General features: G+C 44.1%; 3 protein-coding genes across 4 annotated transcripts in view; 2 read left to right on the forward strand and 1 right to left on the reverse strand.

Annotated features, from left to right (window-relative positions):
* Nucleotides 1–7215, reverse strand: Fam217b (family with sequence similarity 217 member B). Of its 2 annotated transcripts, none has more exons than XM_055595878.1 (4): nt 7142–7215; nt 5226–5337; nt 4413–4498; nt 1–1963 (listed from the first exon to the last, which is right to left on the reverse strand). In XM_055595878.1, the coding sequence occupies exons 3-4, from the start codon at nt 4436–4438 to the stop codon at nt 820–822; spliced, it is 1170 nt and encodes a 389-aa protein (XP_055451853.1). In that variant the 5' UTR covers nt 4439–4498; nt 5226–5337; nt 7142–7215; the 3' UTR covers nt 1–819. The 2 variants fall into 2 exon arrangements, with proteins under 2 accessions (XP_055451853.1, XP_055451854.1); XM_055595879.1 differs by having other exon boundaries at nt 7160–7210.
* Nucleotides 7216–7638: 423 nt separating this feature from the next.
* Ppp1r3d (protein phosphatase 1 regulatory subunit 3D) lies at nt 7639–9427 on the forward strand. Its single transcript, XM_055596191.1, has one exon. It carries the CDS (start codon nt 7691–7693, stop codon nt 8528–8530), a length of 840 nt encoding a protein of 279 aa, XP_055452166.1. The 5' UTR covers nt 7639–7690; the 3' UTR covers nt 8531–9427.
* Nucleotides 9428–17738: 8311 nt separating this feature from the next.
* Sycp2 (synaptonemal complex protein 2) overlaps nt 17739–21742 on the forward strand; it is a 48743-nt gene continuing 44739 nt past the window's right edge. Inside the window, exons 1-5 of the mRNA XM_055595916.1 lie at nt 17739–17762; nt 18598–18741; nt 19980–20108; nt 20826–20930; nt 21184–21208. Coding sequence (XP_055451891.1) covers nt 17739–17762; nt 18598–18741; nt 19980–20108; nt 20826–20930; nt 21184–21208 — 427 coding nt within the window. The remainder of the gene's footprint in view (nt 17763–18597; nt 18742–19979; nt 20109–20825; nt 20931–21183; nt 21209–21742) is intronic.

A 21742-nucleotide genomic window follows, 5' to 3' on the forward strand; every position in this document is an offset into this window, starting at 1 on the left:
TTTACAAACGGAAATAGACCCTTAGTTTTGACCCAGAACAGCAGGATATGGGTCCCTAGTCAAGCTTAACAACTTACATTTCAGTATTCCCACTCAATGTTACCCAAAGATCTAGCGGGCATTCTTTCTTATCTGGCCACACAGCAACAATCATGGTTGGGCCCTCCGACCTTCTCTCTTGAAAATGTATAAATGATGTTAACTTCAGTTAAGGGAACTCAGAAATGAGCTGTAGCACTACCCCTGGACTTAACATGTCTTTTAAAACGCACCAGACAGATATCTGGATGCCTTTGCCTCTGGCAAGGAACTGGCTCAGCTAAATGACACTCAAAATAGAAACCCTTGCGCTCTGTAGGAGTGGAACTGAGGCTTGCTGGAGTGGGGAGGACATATGAGACAAAGACGGAACAGACACTCTACGTGAGGGCTTATGCAAAAGCAAAAGGCAGCCGGGCTTTTCCTCTGTCCCACCCTAGGGTTTCTCTCACACAAAGCAGTACAAACTGTTTCCCATACAACGAAGACAGGGACACTGGGGCCAGGTCTACGCTGGCTGCTTGGCACTGCTGTTTCAATTCTTTGTGTCACAGACACACGGGTTAAACTTTACCGACAGGGCCCTCCAAGGCTTAAGACTGTCTATACAAAGAACAGCTTACTGAGCCTTAGTGAGCCCTCTGAAAATAACTGTTGAGGCGGGGTAATTGAAGAGCCAGCTGGCTACTTGAGTCACTTATCACAGATGGATTCAAGCTCACCATCACTTTGGGAAGAGCCCCATTTTCAGACATCTGCAGGTCTTTATAAATCTTTACATCACTTTAACTTATGTGTGCTTTGCCTGGTTACGTTTGTTTTGAGTTTTTTCTCACTGGTCGAAGGGGCAAGACCACAGTTATATGCATTCCCTTTTTTCTTTGGATCCAAGTGGGCCTGAGTCCTGGAGGCCCTGCAGGAGTCCATTGGGTCCAGAACTGCCAGGGATTGCTTGGGGATTCTGATGTTACCATTGGCTTCCATTACAGGGTTGCCCTCAGCGTAGGGTGGAGCGTGATGCTGAAGCTGGGGGCCTTTGCTTGATTTCTTTTTCTTTTCCATCCTCAATTCAGGGGCTTGCTTCTGAGCACACAGCCTGGGCCGACCAGGCCCATCCAGAGATCTAGGCAAAGCCTCAAATGCATAGTAGGAGGGGTGGGCCTCTTCATGATGAAAACCTTTCTTTCTAGAAGGACCTGGTTTTGAAATCCCTTCTGGGGAAGGTAGCGGCTTGGACAGGGTGCTGGTAAGAAGCTTACCCCGCCCAGGGCTCTTCAGCACCCTAGAAGCACCAGAGGGCCTGGCCTTGGCAGCACGGGCCTTCTCACACTGCACAGTCTGGACTTGCAGCCATTCCAGCTGAAGAAGTCTGTCTATGTATTTCCCGAGAAATCCCGTGGCCCGAGGCAAGGCCTCGCTCCTGCACTCCGTGTTCAAAATGACAGCCATATCCTGGAGGTCCCAGGAGCTGAAAGGAGGTGGAAGAAAGTCAGGGTAACAATGCTCACGCTCCGCCTGGCTCGGGTCTGGGTGAAGATTGAAGGAAACTGGGTCTATCTCTTCTGCTCGCAGGTTGAGGTCTGGAGGTGTGAATGGAGAAGGAGGGATGGCCACTCTTTCTGAGTCTGACAGGTCACTTGCACTGTCCTCATCAGCGCCTTCCTTAATGATTTTCATGGACTGAAAGTCAAGGAAGAGCTTGCTTCCAGCGGCAGCCTGATACCTGGAACTGAGCGCAGTCCGCTCCTGTCTTCCCTCCCTGGAGATGGTTTCCATGAGTTTATCTTCTTCAGGCTGGGAGATGCCAAGGAGGCTGCTTCTCAGCTGGGAGGAGACATGGGGTCCTTGGGATCGACTCTGCCTTTTTCCTGAAGAAGTCTTTGAGTGTTGTACTTGATTCCAAGACGCGGCAGCACTCACGCCGCTACAAAATGACAAAACTGCAGTCTAGGAATTGATGATTCGAGAAGAAGAGCCCCCTGCTAACACTTCGGTCATTACTAACGTGACTCCACAAGCTTTACAGAAGCTGGTTTGCAAAACAGTCTCCCTTCTGCACTCTAGTCAGGGCCAGTAGACAATGCATGCCCCAAATGTGGGTACACATATACTGTTTAATGGCAAAGACAGGTGTTTAAAAGCTTAACCATTTTTGTTTGTTATATAACCTTAGAGCAATTGCGTCTACCTTAAAAAAAAAAAAAAAAGATCACTTTTAAAATCTGTCAGAAGACCCCTGGTCTGTTCTATTAGTGGTCAACAGTGTTTGAAAATATTCAGAAATGCGGCTGGGCTTGGAAGCACACACTTTTAACCCTCACATTCAAGAGGCAGAGACATGCAGAGCTCTGTGAATTTGAGGCCAGTCAGGGCCACCTTGTCTCAAAACAAAAATGAAAGAAAGCAAAACAAAAATCGTCTTGGGAAATATTCAGAAATAAGCCCTGCAGCCTCTTCTTGTGGGCATATTTTAGGAGAAGTGTTAACTCAAGTTTTGCAGGCTGGGAAGCGGGTTGGTGTTGGTTTATCTGCCTTGCAGGTTTGATCCCTGGACTTAAAAAGCCTTTTGAGTTCTTCACTGCTCTTTCTCTAATATGTGGGGATATATGTGTTTTTCCACATGTGTGGGTCAGTGTGTGTACATGCATGTGAAGACCAAAGTTAATGGTAGGAATCATTCTCGATCAATCTTCCACCCAGTCAGCGAGGCAGGCTCTATCAAACCTAGAGCTTATCCAGATGGCTAGCCTTTAAATTTTACTTTTGTTATTCTTAATGCTGTGTGTAGTGGGTGGGTGGTCATGTGACTGAAGTCAGCTGAGGAGCATCAGATCCCTGGGGAGCTGAAGTTAAGAAAGACCGTGAGCTGCCTAGTGTGGGAGCTGGGAACCAAACTCTGCAAGAGCAGGATATACTCCTAACCACTGAACCATCTCTCCCTCCCAGTAGGGCTAGTCCTACCAGCCGATTTGCTCTTGTTTCTACCTGCCAAGGCTGGAATTACAGGTGAGTTGATGCGTCAGCCCGCATTTACTTGAGTTCCTGGGGAACTCGGGTCCTCACACTTGGCCAGCAAGTACTTAGCGCACTCAGCCATCCCCAGCCCAGATCTCACTGTCTAATCACCAGTTGGCTGAGCCAACCAAAACATTAGTGTACAAGTTTTTCACATTCATTCCAACCTGTACCAGGAATCAAAAGTTTTCTTTTTACTATCTTTTCTAACAGGAAACACTCAGGAAAAGTTGTGTTTAAAATGCTAAAAGGGGTGACAAGATGTCTCATCAGGTCAAAGCACTTGCCCCCGGTTGTAATGACTAAGTTTGATCCCTATGACCCACACGGTAGAAGGAGAGGACCAGATTCTTCCAAGTTATTTACTAATCACATGTGTGATGTGGCACGCATGCGCATGCACCCGTACACATACACACACACGTAAAATATAAAAAGAAAGGATAGAAATACAGTCATATGGTAGCATGAGAACTCAATACAAATGGGAAAGGCCAGCAAAGAGTAACAAATATTGCATTCATCTCTAATACACCCTGAACCGATTCTAGAGTGTTCTACACCAAGGCAGGCTCTCACAAGAGCTGAAAATACCTTCTTTTTGGTTTATTTCCCGTCCACGTATTATTCACCTGAAGGTGAGTAGTACTCCCTTATGACAGGACTCAGGCAGGGACAGGAAGTGACTAAGTGTGCTTTTTAGGAAGGTGAGAGGTCTGTCTGTGCAGTGATCTCAACAGTACTCAACACTTACTTGGAAAAGCATCCCTCTTATTTAATGACGTGCATGGACTACATTAGCTCAGTGCAGGCGAGCAATGTCAGCAAATGAAGAAATGGCTGTCGTTAGAAATTCACAACTGTTGACATTTTTGTTTACAGACTGGAGCGATGGCTTGGCATTTTAGTGCACTGGCTGCTCTTGCAGAGGACTCAGGCTCAGTCCCAGCACCCACAGGGCAGCTCGGGGCCACTTGTGACTCTAGTTCCAGGGGACCTGATGTCTTCTTCAGGCATGTAGGCACATGCAGGCAAAATACTCATACACATAAAATAAAAATTAAAAAAAAAACTTTTTTTTTAAAAAAATGTGCACAGGGCTGGAGAGATGGCTCAGCCAATAAGAGCGCTATCTATTCTTCCAGAGGTCCTGAGTTCAATTCCCAACAACCACATGGTAGCTCACAAACATCTCTATTGGAATCTGATGCCCCCTTCTGACATGCAGGCATACATACAGATAGAGCACTAACACATAAACTAAATAAAGAAAATCTTTTTAAAAAAATGCTCACAACCAGCTGCCACCACACATACCAGCCTTTAGCAATGCAAGCAAGGACCTGGAAACCAGTTACCTGCTTTTCTGATGGCAGTCACTCATCCTATTCCTTTTCTTGAGCAGGTCACAGGGCTGCTCATCATCTGAGGTTTGATGGGTTGTCTGAAAAATACAGACTGTTGAGCAAGTACAATGAACTTGTGTGCCTATGCACAAGCACGTTCCCACATGCACGCGCGCGCACACACGTGCCAGTAAAACCATCCTCCCGGCAAAACATGACGGTTACTGTCCTGAATCAGATCAACTGATCATCCAAAGAAGACATTTGCAAGATCGGGCCTATCGGTTTTCCTAGTAAAAAAGAAGTCACAAGGGAGCCTAGAAAGACAGGGCCTCTCAACATCACCCACCGATGGAGTGGAGAGAAAAGCCTTCAGACCTTCACCCAAGATGCCCCTTTCCCATCTCCCTCCTGTTCTTGGCAGCAGCAGGTCATACCTACCTCCCCTCCCCCACAGCATGTGGTCTTGGGGTTTGGCAGAGCTCTTTAAGGGGTGTTAGGTTAACTGGGGCAGGACCTTCAGTGAGGAAGCTTTTGTGAGTTGTCCCTCATACTGGAGTGAAATTGTTAGAGATGTGGCTACTTTTCAGCCACCCATGCTCTTGTAAGTGACCTCAATAAATCCCCTGGTTCACTGAGACAGACTTCAATGGAACTAGTTATTTGGTTTGTGACCTATCTAGTGGTTTTTAAAAATGTAGTAAATTACTTAAATATTATATAAATAAAGTGTACAAAAATCCTCATTTGTACATCCACATAGCTGAAGCATACAGGAAGTACTGAGACAAATCTAAGTAAGATTTCCCCTCAGAGCCACCTCACCTTCTCCGCAGTGCTCAGAATATTCTTGCTCAATCTGCCGCTGGATGACAACAGCCGGGGAGGTGGCTTCTTTATTCCCCTTATCTTCAGAGAGGCTGCAGTAGCATCGGAACTGGGAACGACAGAACACTGACAGTAAGAACTGACTGCAAGCAGCCTCACCAGCATCGGGCTGCCTTTCCGTGTGCTTCCGATCTCGGTATCTGAAGCCGTGACCATGCAGGGGCTCAGCACTCTACACTATGAAGTGAGAAATGGGAGAGGAGACTGCATATTTACAGTTTGATGTATCTAACACTCATCGTAAATTCTATGTGCACTCGTGACTGTGGGCACCCTCAGAAACTTCATGAGCACCAGATCCCCTGAGCTAGACTTAAAGGCAGTTGTAAGATGCCCAACATGGGTACTGGGAAGGCTTACATCCCCCCCCAGTGGCTATTGAGTATAAGACCACAGTATTGTGAGTGCTGTGAATGGATCCCAAACCCCCACCTACACACACTTATTCACTCCTTGTAAATAACACCAATTAACTGGCCTTTTACTCTAAAGTTCCCATGTCTATTCATTCATTCACTCACTCAGTAATTATGAGAAGTCTAAAAAGTGTGAAGATTGTGCAGGAGGCCCTCATCCCGCAGAGATAAAACTCTAGTGGGGAGGCACCTTCTCTGTCACAACAATCATCAGTGGTGGGCTGGAGAGATTGCTCAAGAATATAGAGCTACTGATTCCCAGCGACCCCTGTTTAGCTTCCAGTACCATGTGGGTGGCTCATGAGGACCTGCAATTCCAGTCCCAGGCCAACACTCTCCCCTGGCCTCACAGAGCACTGGCATTCACATGTGTACACCCATATGTAATCCTTTAAAAAAAAATTTTAAAAAACATCAGTATATTGACACACCCTTGATGCTATCTCACTATGAAGTTCTAGTCCCCACACCAAAGGCAATCATAATTCCAATTTTGAAAGAGCATGCCTAGTAACTGAATATTTCTCTCCCATGATGCCCCAGGCTCTGTCAGATCTGGAATATTTCGTGAACCAACCCTGGGCGTTCCCACCACAATCATGTAAGACTTTTAGGCTTGCATGTGAATACAACAAAAATTGCAACAGGGCCTTTTATGCTTAATTACCCCACAACCAACAGGCTGGATTCCCTTTACATAGGGAAAATGTTCTTTGCCTGCCCTCTTGCTTTACCCTGTCTTTTCTGCTACAAAGTGGGAAAGAAACCAAGACTGCCTGATACAGGCACACTCTTTAGAATTTACAGTGCCATCCTGGCCCCTCCTCCCTGACAAACTTGACACATAGCTGAGCTGTGTGTGTGAAGTTCCTCAGAGAAATAAAAGCCTGCGGTGAAATCAGGATGCAGGAAGAGGGAAGGCAGTCAGAGAGGGGGTGGAGCACACGGCTTCAGCTTGCATAGCGGCATAACTAACGCTCAAGAGATTCTGGCTACAAAAATGCTCCTCAAGAGCCAGAGGGCAGCTGCACAATCCATCATGGACATTAGCCCCTTTCCCAGTCTTCCTCTCTGGCAGCAAGCCCGGCTAACGGAAGCAGCATCCCCCACCTCCTCCCCAGGGAACTGGCTGCCTGGCCAATAGGGAGGCACAGCATGGTGGGGAGGTGTGGGCATGATGTTTCCCTCAGCAGCAAGCTTCCCTGGGTCTGGCCGTTGGTCCAGGTTGCTGGAGTGGAGATAGGTGTCCAGAGCTGGCTGGCTGGACGCTCACCGTCTTTCTGGGGCCAGCTAGCAGCCAGGCCAACCAAGGCTGGGCTCAGCCCCGCCCCCACCCGGCACTCCTCAAGCCCAGGCCCCCCAGCAGGCACCCAGTACGTCCTAGGCTGCTCCAGAAACCATCGCTGATGGATGGGTGCCGCGCACGAGCACACGCACCAAGGAAACCCAGCAGACCTGCTCCGCGGCCTGAGCGCGCGTGACGAGGCTCCCGGGCGCGGCTGCTGCGCTGCGGCAGGGGGGCGCGGGCGGCGGCAGCGGGAGGACTGGAAGGTGGGAGGGTGGTCGAGGGCCGCGCGGTTCCGGCAGCGTGGGGCTGCGCGGGACGGCAGGGCAAGCGGGTGGGACGCGCCCGCGGGCGGCGTCACGAGGGGCGGGGCGCGTCGGGGGCGCGCCGGGAAGTTGCGCTTGGAGAAGTTGCGGGCAGCTGAGTCTCCGAGCGGCGGGGTTGCCGGCCTTCCCGTAAGCGCTCGGGGAAGCGGGGAGAAGCAGGCGCCACCCTGCAGGGCGCAACGCCCCGGGAAGCCGCCCTGGGAGCACGAGATCGCCCTCGGAGTCGCCCGCCTCCCCTGAAACCCGGGGCCAGGCCGTGAGCACCGCCTCCTTGCTGGGTGCCTCCTTGCTGGACGCCTCGGGGCTCCTACAGGCTGTGCAGCCCGAAAGCCCGGTGGCTCGGCTGAGACGCCCGCCCCGGCCTCCCGCTGGGCCATGTCAAAAGGCCCCGGTTCTGCCCTGCTGCCCCAGACCCCGGGGTCACGGAGACCCGTGCCTCGGAGCCTTAGCTGCGTCTCGGACCTGGATCCGCGACCCTGCAGACCCCCGGGCTGCGACCCTCGGCTGCGGCCCATCATTCACCGACGCGCGCGCTCGCTGCCCAGCTCCCCCGAGCGCCGTGCCAAGGCTGCGGGAGCCCCGGGCGCTGCGTGCGGAGCCGGCTGCAACCGGCAGCTCCGTGTGCGATTCGCTGATGCGCTGGGCCTGGAGCTGGCGCAGGTCAAGGTGTTTAACGCGGGGGACGATCCATCCGTGCCGCTGCACGTGCTGTCACGTCTAGCCATCAACTCCGACCTGTGCTGCAGCAGCCAGGAGCTGGAGTTCACGCTGCAGTGCCTGGTACCAGACTTCCCGCCTCCCATCGAAGCCCCCGGCTTCGGAGATCGCCTGGCACGGCAGCTAGTGTGCCTGGAACGTGTCATCTGCTCGGACTTGGGCGTCAGCGGCACAGTGCGCGTGAGCAACATGGCCTTCGAGAAGCATGTGGCGGTGCGCTATACCTTCTCTGAATGGCGCAGTGCACATGAGGCAGTGGCGTGCTGGAGAGGGCCTGAGGGTGCCGGAGGTGCCGAGGACATCTTTGCCTTCAGCTTTCCAGTACCACCCTTTCTGCTGGACCTCGGATCCCGAGTACACTTCGCAGTGCGCTACCGAGTGGCTGGTGCTGAGTACTGGGACAACAATGATGGCTGCGACTATAGCCTTACTTGTCGCAGTCATGCCTTGCACATGCCACGCGGGGAGTGTGAGGAGAGCTGGATCCACTTCATCTGAGCTGCTGGCCTCGAACCTGGAGCTTGCATCTCAGCAGAAGTTGCAGTCACTTCCCCACGGATGCTGATCTCCGAACGGCTATCTCCCACCCCATCCTTCCTTCCCAGTGGCCTGGCCTCATTTCTCGCTGTGAAGCCCTGCCACAGTGGCCTGGCCTGTCTTCTAGTGAATTCTCTGGAGAGCCTGATGGCCAGAGGACCAGGAAGGAGCCTGGGTAGTGCATTGGGATTAGGGTGTGAGAGGGCGGATGCATGGAATTGTGGTCCTCCATTTCAGGAGGACCCAGGTCAGTGTTTGCAAGAAGGGCCTTTTGCATGTCTCCTCAGTGTGTCTAAGTAGCTGATATTTATTATTGTGAAGTTAGCCTTCCACCCATAGTGGATGCCTGCTCAGGAATACTCGAGATTTTATAAGTGTAAAGAAGGCCTGTTGTCTGTTTGCACCCACTGTAATAATCGTAAGAATACACGGTATAGCCTGCGTTATGGTCCCTCGAGGCATCTCTGCCCTGGGACAGTGAAAACCTGAGGCCATGTTTGCTTGCCAATGTTTGTAGCCTTCCAACAGCAGAAACTATTAATAGCCAAGGAACTTATAGCTCATATGTCATCACACAACCATTTCTGGGCTTCAAGGCTGCCCTGGTTAGGCGATGCCTCCCACATCAACAGCTGAGGAGGAGACTGAAAAGCCAAACTTCCAGCTGTGCAGCTCAGCCCAAACAGTCTTCGGGGTCTGCCCGGTCATGTATTTGTCTCCTATTTGTCTGGCACTGCATCCACGTGTTATCAGGCCATATTCTGAGCCTTCAGAAAAGATCCTGCCTTAATTTATTTCTGTTTTCAAGTGGCCACAGGGATTCAGGCAGCAGTGTCCTTCCTGGTGACCTTTTCCACGAAAGAGGTGACTTTTTTTTTTTTTTGTTTCTAAGTATGGGAAGATTCCAACATTCCTACTTTGGAAGTTAGCTTCCGAGTCAACCTGGTTGGTGTTTTCGGATGCCAGGGCACTGGAGGAAAAATAACTCACAGATTTTTATATACCTAATGGGTTTTAAATTGAACTGTTACGACAGGTATCACAGCCACCAGCCACTTTATTCTTTGTGCCTTCAGTTAGGAAAGTTGCTAATATTTTTTTTATGGGCTTATTTTCCGGTTTTAAAACGTTAAATACTTTTTAAAACAAAACAACGAAAACCTCCGATTCACTCCACACCACTCACTTGTTTCTTGCAGGGTGTCCCTGCTGCTTAAAATTCCCGTGGAGGGGCTGGCAAATCCTCTTGGTGCTGAGCTGTGGCCTCTCTGACAGCAGGTGCTAGAACTGAGGCGAGCAAGTCCTCCAAGATGTGACTTACGCTTTTGAGTCAGTGAATGTTCTGTGATGGACTTGGTGGCACCTGTCACGGGTGAGTGCTGGATGAGTGATGATGTTTGTTAAATCAGCATGGCAAAGGCACATCTTTACCCTTTAGCCCATCTGTTTTTTGATACTTGAAACTTCTGCCTTTTAAAATTCCAGGAACAGTGTTTTGTTTTGTTTTTGTCTTTCTGGCACCTTCTGAACTAAGACAAACTTGGATTTAAGTTACCACAATAAAACCACTCAGCCTTTGGCTGTTAGGGCTCTTCATGCCATTGACAGTCAAGAGTGAGGAGAGCCAATGGCATTTCCTGCTGCTTGACAAACTGTTCAATTAGGTCAGCAAAGTCCAGCGGCCATAGCTGCTCTGCCCGTGGCCCCTGTCCAGAGTGTAAGAGAATGGTCCACACTCTTCAGGTAAAGTTAGAACTGCCTGAAGTATTGACGCCTAACAGCACGTAGAGGATTTTACAATCCACGGGAAAACAACATGGGAAAGCCAGTTATTTTCCAAAGGTTCCAGTTACAGAAAAGTAAATGATCATCATAATGAAGAGAACCTTAAGGTGCCTTTTAAGACACACCAACAATTTGAAATCTAATGCTTAAAGACAATTCTGCTTGATATAATAATAACAATAACAACAACAATAATAATAGCTATGAGATACTTCAGGGTGAACTTTCTGACCTGAAGACACACTTAGACTGTTGAGACATTGAAACTGTGTGAATTGTGCACTTGCTGGGTTGTCCTCCCAAATGGATTTTACTGCCTGTCACTTAAAAATATTTTACTCAAGCCTAAATATTAAAGATTATGTGCAAAAGAAGTCCGTTTGTTAAGCTGGTATGTGTGTTGTGGCTTTGTTACAGAAGACAGCGTTTTGAGACTTCTTGGTGCAGTGATCTTTCCACCTGAAAGTCTCGGCCTTCCCTAGACATGGATAAGTGCTGGGCCTATCTAGGGAGGGACTTCTGTATCTGGAGCAGAGTTGTATGTGTGTTGCTAAAATACCTTCCCCAGGAAGACTTAAATCCACCCCTCCTGCCTCAGTAAAAAGTCAAGGTAGGATTTTCCCAGCAGTCACTCTGGGAACCAATGAGTTCAGTAGGCTTATTTGGGGACAATGGGTAAGGGGCTATGGGCAGGAGCAGGGGGGATGTTAAAGTAACCATACTAGGTGGTCTGCACACAGCAGTGAGGAGGACTTCCCCAAGGCTGTGCAGATGGAGTGGCCTCCCATAATCCTTCCCCACCCTTGCCCTCTAGCTCAGTGCTTCTCAGCTGTCCTAATGCTGCCACCCTTTAATATAGTTGTGGTGACCCTCAACCATAAAGCCATTCCATTGCTACTTCATACCTGTAATTTTGCTACTGTTATGAATCATAATGTAATATCTGATATACAGGATATCCAGTTTGTAGCCCCTGGTTGAGAACCACAGATGTAACCTTTCCTAGAGATGCAGAGGCCACTGAAATTGGGGTAGAGCTGTTTGGGTGGGGCTGCACTCAGGTGAGGCTCCTATCACCCTCCCTGCCCCCTCCTTCCAAGAAGAAAGGTCAATCGTCAAGAAGGTCAGCTGTGATGATTCTGGCAAGCAGGCCCAGCCAAAGCCATGAAGAAGGCAGCTTGAAGTATGGTCCTGTATGACAGTGTGTTCATAAAACTAAATATCTTACACCATAGGTCAGAGTTCAGGGACACTGGTAATTGTATTTTTCTTGCAGTCCTCTGTGGCTCCTGTGGACACCGGCTTACACTGTGACTCTCACTCAAGTACAAAGCCTTACATGTTGAGGATGGAGTGTGCTCTGTCTTATTTGCTTGGCCAAGATGCTTGGTGTGTTTGAAATCAATTGGTTGTGCTGTCTGATTGATAATCACTCTCGTTTTCTTAGCTGGAAAGAGAGGGGCTCAAAAAAGTGAATTCCACCTTCTCTCCCACAGCCAGCTGGCCTCAAAATCAGCATTCAACTGACTATGCAGCTTCATGCTCCTTCTGCCAAGGATATGGCTCGCAGCCTGTTTCCAATAAGAGTTTTAACAATGCACGTGAAAAGGGTTAGGAGATACAGCTCTTAGCCTGACTAGCACACAAAGTCAAGGTTTAATCGCTGGCACTGCAAAGGAAATAGGTTACTGGAAATCAAAGTTTGATCATCACTGATAAGGATTCCTTTCGGACTCCACATTTTAAAACCTTTAAGTAAAAACAAGCAATTCAGTATGACTAAATGAGTTTCCTTACTTTTCTACATAAACACCATGACCAAAAGACATTCCAGTAGGAAGAGGTTCATTTCCTCTTACGCTTTTGCATCACACAGTCCATCATTGAAAGATGTCAGAATTCAAGGTAGGAACAGAAGCAAAAGCTTACTGCCGGAAGTAAGCTACACCCTTCCACGTTAATTATTAGTTAAGACAACACCCCGCAGACTTGCCTACAGGACAATCTTCTGGAGGCATTTTCTCAATTGAGATTCCCTCTTTCCAGACACATCTAGGTTTATGTCAAGTTGACAGAAAACCGTCAGGACAGTGGTGACATACTTTATTCCTTCATGTTACTATTTAGAGGCACGTTTGTGTCTTTACTCACAAGCAGCTAATTGGGAAACCACTAAATTGCATCATGAAAGATGGTAAGTCTATTACAAAAAAAGAGCCAAGTGTGACGATAATGATAGGAGTCTTGGGTCATGAACTTGATACACTCTGATCTTATGTTTTGTATTATATATTGTTGGTACTTGTGTGTATAAATAATTCAAAAAGCATTGGAAACTAAATATCTGGAATACCTTCTAAAAGCCTGTAGATGTTGTTTAATTTTTTTTTAATTAGCATTTTCTTGGACCTGTAATTCCAGCCATTTGGGAAGCTGAGGCAGGAGGATATCAAGTTGAAGTTGTATACCTGTGCAACTTAGATCTTGTTTGAGAAAGTACGAAGAGGGCTGGAAGTATAAATCAATGGTAGGTCACTTGTCTGGCATGCATGAGGCCCTCAGTTCAATAAGTAGTCCATTCAAAGATCAGTTTAACAAAGCACAAAGTTGTAACAATGTCTGTAATTCTAGCTATGCTAAAGTTAGAAGCACTGCAGTTTATATTTTGTGTGACTTGAACTGCCCTGGTCCTTGGGTGTTTTTTTTTGTGTGTGTGTTGTTTACTTTCCATGCACTTTCCCAAGCATATTTTAATCAGAATCAATCGAGTGCTGGCCACTTGTGGAAGGCTGTCTTCTGAGTGTAACAGCTAGCATCTTCATGGGAGCAGCTGTTACTATCAGACCTAAGAAAGACTGACCTGCAGCTTCTGACATTCCTTCATAGAACTGGGTGGGGTGGGTCACTAGACCCTCACCGGAGGTTCTCTCCCTCTTCATGCCCCTCTCCAGCTATACATAATTCTGCTCTAGCTGCACATGGCCTCACGGGCTTAGGTGCTGCTAAAGCATGTAAGGGGAGGTAGGCTGCCTCAAGGAGTGTTTCTGGAGGTGCAACTGCAGGGAAGTCTTCATTAATCATCCATACTGGCCTTAAGTTATTCAGTGATACAGCCGCTTCAATGTCATTTGCATCCTGTAAGTGAGCCGGGGCAAGCTCTGTTATCTAAGACGTGGGGGAACCCTGCCTGTGGTCTGTCATTGGAGCCCTATGTGGGGTTAGCAGACATTAGATCTCATTCCCCAGGAACAGTTAAGGAAACAACGCTGAAACCTGGGTCTGCTCCAGACTGAGCTGCACCCTAGCACCAATATATATATAATATATATTATATATATATAATATATATATAATATACATATAATATTTACATATCATATATATGATATATATAATTGCTTTTACATAATAAATCAAGATGTTACTTTAAAAAAAAGTAACTCTGATTTGGCACCATCTATATCAATTTTCATCTCTCCTCGTGCGAAGCCATAGAGCTTCCACTAGGTCACAGCATGACCAAAAGGGTTGAATGAAACAGCGTTGTCTGTTGTGGCGATGCAAAGCAGGCTGCACCATGCATGCCCGAGCAACTTGTCAAAAGACAAAATGGAGGAGCTACAGCACCGCCCCTATGGAAGGAAGGCAGGGGCACGAGGACTGCCTAGCTGAGGGGAGGTGGGGCCGCCCACTGAGCGCAAGTTCGGCCTCCTAATGGTGTTTTCTCACCACATGCGAAATGCGCAGCGCCCCCTGCTGGCAGGCGGCTCCGCAGCACAGCATCGCCTCACTGCAGGAGTCAGGAGTCTCAGAATAGGAAAGCAGCTCCAGACACCTCTGAGGGTACTTCCGTCACTTCCGGCTGGCCTATCGAGGACCGGGCAGGGGTCAGAGGTCATCGGAAGTGGGACGAGACAGACGTGCAGTTCTTCCCAGGAGCACTCGCTGGGCTCCCTCCTACACGCCTGCGCCCCTTGAGGGTAAGGGGCGTGGCTTGGGTGGGTGACGGCGCTGATTGGACGAGCGCTTCCCGCTTTCGCTTTCCGTTGGAGCCCGGGAGGCTGAGGAGGCGCGGTGGCATTCGACGTCCGACGTCCGGAGTCCCGAGCCGGAGGCGGTCGCCAAACTGGGCTGTCCTGGGCTGAGGTGGGGCAGGCCGGTGGGAGGGGGTGGCGGGGACACGTGCTGTGGCGTGGCGTGGTGTGGGCGGCACTGGCCGCAACCGTACAGGGAGGAGTTGGTGAGGCCGAGGGAGGCCTGAGCGGCCTGGGCGTGGTAATGGTTGGGGGTGCGGGGGGCCACCTGGTGCTGACCCGATGCCCCTAAGCCTGTGCATGCGCACTGGGGGCGGGGCGTGGGGCTCGTAAGCACGAGGGTCCTTGTCGGCCATCTCTGTGGCCGTGACTGACCTGGCGTATTAGGGAATCCCCACTGGCCTCCAGTCTAAGGCCCGGGGAGGACAGGGGCCTCACCCAGCTCTGGCGAGAGAGGGCACACGCATTCGCAGAACCTGCTCATAAGCGCAAGCGAGTGCTCAAGGCTTGAACGTGGGCCTAGCCCTCGGATCTTCTTCGAAGTCACTTTGCCTCTCTCTGTTTCTGAGTTGTTCCGGCATCACCTGTCCAGTAATTGGGCCTGGGTCAAAGTCCGCTAACTTGACCCAACCCTGTGTGTGAAAAGTTGTGTGCTTCCTGTCCTGGCTGAATTATGAGTTTCAGAAAGATCATTGAAAGGTTTTCTTTGTTTTGCTTTCACTTTCGTTTGTGAAGGGTTGGCTAGTTTGACATACAGCTTAAAAGAGCTGTTTTTTATTTCACCGCAGTTTGCATTCTTTCAATGTTGTGGGTGTATAACTGGATTACTTTCCCTTTTATAAATCCATCTAAGATAGTAAGACCTGGAGAGGACAGGAGCTCCACAAGGAGGGGAACAGAACCAAAAAATCTGAGCACAAGGGTCTTTTCTGAGACTGATAATCCAAAAAGGACCCTGCATGAAGATAAACTAGAACCCCTGCTTAGATGTAGCCCATGGCAGCTCAGTGTCCAACTGGGTTCCCTAGTAAGGGGAACAGGGACTGTCTCTGACATGAACTCAGTGGCTGGCTATTTGACCACCCCTCCCCAGGAGGGAGCAGCCCTGCCAGGCCACCGAGGAAGACAATGCAGCCAGTCCTGATGAGATCTGATAGGCTAGGGTCAGAGGGAAGGGGAGGAGGACCTCCCCTATCAGTGGACTTGGAGAGGGGCATGGGAGATGAGGGAGGAAGGGACTGTGGAATTGGGAAGGAAGGAGGGAGGGGCCTACAGCTCTGATACAAAGTGAATAATTAATAGAAAATTTTTAACTTAAAAAAATCCAAAATATAAATACTAATTAAAATTTCCTTTTCCTTGGTTGGCTTCTTTGTACAAAGTAAGAGTAGAAAATATAACTGTCCAGCTAGCATAATATGTCTTTGGTCATAATTATTCTGTGCTGTATTATGGCTCAGAGCACTTCAGGGAAAGTGCATTACTTCCAGTTGTGTTAGTTGTGAAACATTCTGACAGGACTGCACTGACACATGCTGGCCCTTAGGAAACAGAGTACACAAGATCTCTACAATATATTTTAAATATTAGATGTTTTAAATCACATTTTCAAATTGGAAATGAAATAAAATGTTCCAGTCTTCAATTTCATAGATACACTTTAACTGCAGTAAAATGGAAAAAGGATCTAAACGTATTTTTATGACTATTGGTAAAATACCTACTCTGAATGTATTCATTATAGATATTTGATATTGGGCTGAAGATTTTTTGATTAGTAATAAAGATCTTACTTTATAAATTAATACATTTTATATATTTTCACTTTAAAAAATGTATTTTTATTTTATGTACATTGGTGTGTTTTGACTGCACATATATCTGAGTAAGGGTGTCAGATACCCTGGAACCAGAGTTATAGACAGTTGTGAGTTGCCATATGGGCGCTGGGAGTTGAACTCTGATCAGTGATATTCTCACTTTCTTAAAATCACTGTTAAACCACTTTTTGAAAATCATTAGGATTGAAACGATGCATATTTACATTCAAAGTATGTTAAATGGGTATTTTTTAATAATATTTTTAAAATAGTTCTGGCAAATTGAATTTTCCTCAGAATTAACTATTGACCTTACATATTAACACTAAAGATGTGTAAGCAACAATTTTAATAAATTTTACTGTATCTTATAGGAATGAGCTTACCCAGTATTCTAATAGTTGCTTGCTAGCTAACTGCTACCTATGAAGTAATTTAAGATGAGAGATGCTTTATTAAAAGAAAAAACAGTTTATGATCTGAGAGAAGGGAGCTTGAGAATAAAAGATTATGTATCTGAAGGAACAAAGGGAAGAGACTGGCTTATACAGAGGAAGCTTTTGCCCCTTCCCAAAACTCTTTCTTTTCTTTCTTTTGGTCAGTTTTATTCCTGATTCCTACTTTTTTCTCACTGTTGTATAAATAATCCGTGTTCACAGATCTAATATGAACCCTCTTTTTTTAAACACATACAGAGATATCCTTCACAGAATGTAGTTTATATTTCTCATAAACACTCTCTAGAGAGAAATCTGTGTCCCCCTTCGCGTTAGTTTTTACCCTGCTTTTAGGTGGGCCTCATTCTGAACTAAAGACCAACTGATTAAATTACGTGTTTAAGTACCCAGTTGTATCCTGTGCACATTGCGTTTGTTTATCTACTTTCTCCCTACCATGCCAACAAAGGCAGTTGGTTTTGTTTTTCTTTTGTTCTTTTTTTCTTTTCTTTTTTTTTTTTTTGTTTTGCTGTTAGAAACAGCATTGCAATAAACATTAAGCACTCTTTTTGTACTTACTTGTTTCTGAAAATGTATAACTAGAAATGGAACAGATAAATTTTTTGCCTTATCTCTATGTCTTTCAAAGTGTAATTATTGATACCCACCATTTCGTCAGGCTTTTTAGTTTTTGCCAGCCTACTAAATATTGTACTTGGTTATGTTTTAATTAGAAATTCTGTTATGGAGGTAATATCTTTTCCTTTTATTAGCCACTTTAGTTTCAAGATTTTCCTGAATGCTTTGTTCTTTATCTTTTCCACTTCTATATTAATTTTCTTCTTGATCCCTCAGTTCTTCAAAATTATTTTAAAAGTATGTCTTAGGAACAAAACAAAACAAGATAATAATTTAACTAAAGTATATGACAAATATATAGAAAGGATTAAGAAACTATTCTATTTGGTATAAGAACAATGAATATCATTTTTAAGATTTTCTAAACTGTAAATACATGGAACAGATGAGATTATATAAAGTGTTTTTTCTCATAGGTGTCTGTCTCCTCCTGCTGTTCTTAAATGAAGTCAAAATGCCAGTGAAACCAGACCTCCAAGTATGTAGTCCCTACACCACAAGCAGGCATTTTAATCATTAAAATAACTTGTGTACTTACATATATCTGTTGCTCTATCTTTAACGACAAACTTAAAGTCTTATGAAATACTCAATAAAAATTTAAATATGGTTTCCTTGATTAAAATATTTTTAAACTATGTTAAGAAATTAGATATGAAAATATTGATTATTCATACATGTTTTCCTTCTTGAAATAGTCATGCAGTGATTAATGTATCATACCTGGATATTCAGATCAAAGTTTTAACTTGTCTGATCCTTATACTTACTTATATTCAATTTACCACTAAGTCTGTCCAGTAATCAAATTGCAATCTAAAGCTTATTTATATCGTACTGTAATGATTTTGACTTAATAATGGGGATAGCAGGTTTGATAAAAGTCATACTATGGTAATACTTAAGTTGAATTAGTAAATATAATTTTTAAAAGGCAAATGTATCCTTATGCAGTTTTATTTTTGCAATTTTATTTTTAAATATGAAGTTTGTACTCAGATATTTTAGGATTTTGTTCATCTTATTAAATATGGTTACTATCATGTTGGCTTTATTTTACATCAAGTTTGTGATTTTATTTGGTTTGATAAAAATGTAAGTATAAATTAGAAACTTTAATAAAATATCTTCTATCTGAAATTATTACTAAAGAAAGTTTCTAATTCAGTTACTCTGAATAGTGATGTTTTTTTAAGTAAGTTTTTTATTGTCTGGTTTGATTATTTTCATTCAGAAACCACTCTTTGGTTACTTAGATGCAAAAAGTGACTAATTTTGATGGAATATCTGTGCTGTTAACTGTATCTCTCCAGCAGCTGGAAAAGTGTATTGATGATGCTTTGAGGAAAAATGACTTCAAACCTTTGATAACACTTTTACAAATTGATATTTGTGAAGATGTGAAAATTAAATGCAGCAAACAATTCCTCCACAAGTTGGATGACTTAATATGCAGGGTAAATACTCGTTTTTGTTTAATGGCTCTTAAAATTATTACATATGATTTTGCTTTCTAGGAACAAGTATGCCATCCAAAACATATGAACAGAGAAGGCCTTGGGCAAGCTTGCTTACAATTATTTAAATATTTTATTTCACCATTTGCTAATTACTTGAAGCATCTCAACACATTGAACTCTTGTTTCTAAAGTAAAATTTATAAAATCTGTGTTCCAAAGGCTACCATTATTAACATGAGTGGAAAGATTACCTATAAACAACTTTATTTTTTAAAGACCGATCAGCATATTTATGGTGGTGTACAGTGCTTGGTGATTTCAAAAATAAAGCAAACACAAAACACTTCTAAAATTTATACTTAAGAAAAACTAACTAGGCCAGGGGGACCTGCAGAGACTGATGAATCAACCAAGGACCATGCATGGAGAGGACCTAAAGCCACTGCTCATATTAGTCCATTGGCAGCTCAGTCTTCATGGGGGTTCCCTGATAAGGAGAGCAGGACCAGTCACTGGCATAAACTTGGTTGCCTGCTCTTTGATCACCTCCCCTTGGTGAAGTGGTCTTATTAGGCCACAGAGAAAGAGGATGCAGACAGTCCTGATAAGACCTGATAGGCTAGAGTCAGATAGTAGGAGAGGAGGACCTTCTCTATTAGTGGACTAGGAGAGGGACATGGGGGGGGGGGGGGGAAGACAAGGGAGAGTGAGTCAGGGAGGAGATGAGGAAGGGGGCTACAGCCAGGGTACAAAGTGAATAAATTGTAATAAATAATAATATAATGAAAAAAGAAAAGCTAACTATAAATTAGGTATAATATCCAGGTATCCAAGATTAATGATGAATCATTGGTTGTATAAGAATTTGTGATCTACTTATGGTAGCTCACATAAAGCCAGCACATAGGATGCTGAGGCAGGAGGAATGCCACAAGTTCCAGGCGTGTCTCCAAAACAAAGTCAGTCTTGAGTTTAACTCTTTAAAGTGGAAAGGAAAATATTTCTATAGAGTTCCTTGATTTTATGCAGATGACAATTTGCAGTTTGCTGTTATCTGAGTGATTTGGGACAACTTCTCTTTATTAAACAGTTCTGCTCATTCTTTCAATTATAACATGACAAGAATGGCTCCTTTTAGGACTTATGAGGGCTATCATTGATGATGCTCCTGCAACAATGTCTATTCCATTCTACTTATAATCTGTAGCAGTGTGAATATATACATTTCATTTTAGGAACTTAATAAAAAGGATATCCAAACTGTTTCAAACATCTTGATATCTGTTGGAAGATGTAGCAAGAATATTTTTATACTGGGACAAGCTGGACTTCTAACCATGATGAAACAAGGATTAGTTCAAAAGATAAGTATATATTCAGAGGAGGGAAATCTGATGAAGGTACAGTTTCTATTAAGAAAGGCAAGAGTTCAGTTGCTAAATGTAAACTTAGGAACTTTATGTAGAACTTGTGAGAGTAAAGTAAATGCTTTTATGATGTGGGAATACACTAGAAAGATAAAGGAACTGCATAAGTTCCTTGACAACTATGTGGATTTAGGATCACAAGATGCCAGTGGGCTTTTACTTGAATCATTTTCTGTTGACTAGGTCATTAAGGTTGTTTACTGTCTGATGCCCACACTAAAATATATGAGACTGATTTTTATATTTTTACTCACTCACATACAACCAGCAAATTGATGTATCAGGAGACACTATGTACTCATACATGAATCAAATTAAGGTAAACTAATTCCAGAAATATCCAAATAATATAAATTGTCATGATAATTTTAGAAGATTATAACAAGTGTATCTCTAGTAGATATTTTAAAAGGGAAGTGTGAAGGTCTTTGAAGTAAAATTAATATTATCTTCATTCCTATTTTAAACAGTGAGGAATAGAATAAGTTAAAAAATATAAGACATTATAAAATATAAATTGCTTTGGTTCAGTACCAGAGTTTTTTTAATTTTTAATGTCATTTTATTCATAGGTTTATCGACAAAACAAATATATGTACATAAAAATTGTTAAAATGGAATTCAAGATAATGAATTTATATATTCATTTTTTACATGGCTTCCTGGTTTGAAAATTCCAAGGAGATTATTCTGAGTCAAGGACAATCAAAAGATGAAGCTGTTATGAATATGATAGAAGACTTATTTGATCTTTTGATGGTAAAATGACATTGACTGTTATAGAACATGTTTTTATTAGATAACCATTTGCTTTGGTTCTAACAATCATTAATAGACTAGCTAGTGACTTGGATGGATTAATCTGTCTAGACTGTATAAAGAACTTAAGCTGGCTAGTATTAAATAGTTTATTAAGAAGTAAAAGTTATTCTATAAGTTGAAATTTGTTACTTTAATAGCTTTTGTGGTTATTTATAATAATAAATTATAAATTATATATTTACTTTTTTAGGTCATATATGACATCAATGATGAAGGTAAAATTTCTTACTTCTATGAAAACAAGTTTCTGGGAACTTTTAGTATAATTTTGTAATACCCATGATATTGTCCTAGGAACTCGTGATCTCATGAAAGAATCAAAGTTCTTCTGTAAAGGACCCAGATGGTAAAGTTTTAGACTTTGTAGGCTAAGAGAAAAAACAAAACAAAACAAAACAAAACACACATGAGGTGTGTTTTTCTTACATATGTAAGAAAATAAATTTCAAAAATGATTTATGGAAACAATTAAGAATGCATTTTTATATTATGTATTTTTTAATACAGCAAAAATAATATTCTTGTATTTTACTGAGGGTCAAAGTTTCTTTATTTTAAAAATTAACATGTTCATAATGAAATTTTATGTATGATTTACAGGAAAGGCTAGTATTTGGCCTTATCTTCAGGAAAAGCTATTAGTTAAAGAACATTTTACATAAAATGTCCAGAATTTAGAGGTTTAATTGAATTTTGATATTTTCTAAAATTTTTGCTGTTAGAATGTCTGTTCTTTAGATTGTCGTTGA

Source organism: Psammomys obesus, unplaced genomic scaffold (assembly GCF_907164565.1).
Source record: "Psammomys obesus unplaced genomic scaffold, mPsaObe1.curated_primary_1811, whole genome shotgun sequence".
In the NCBI taxonomy this organism is placed as follows: Eukaryota; Metazoa; Chordata; class Mammalia; order Rodentia; family Muridae; genus Psammomys; species Psammomys obesus.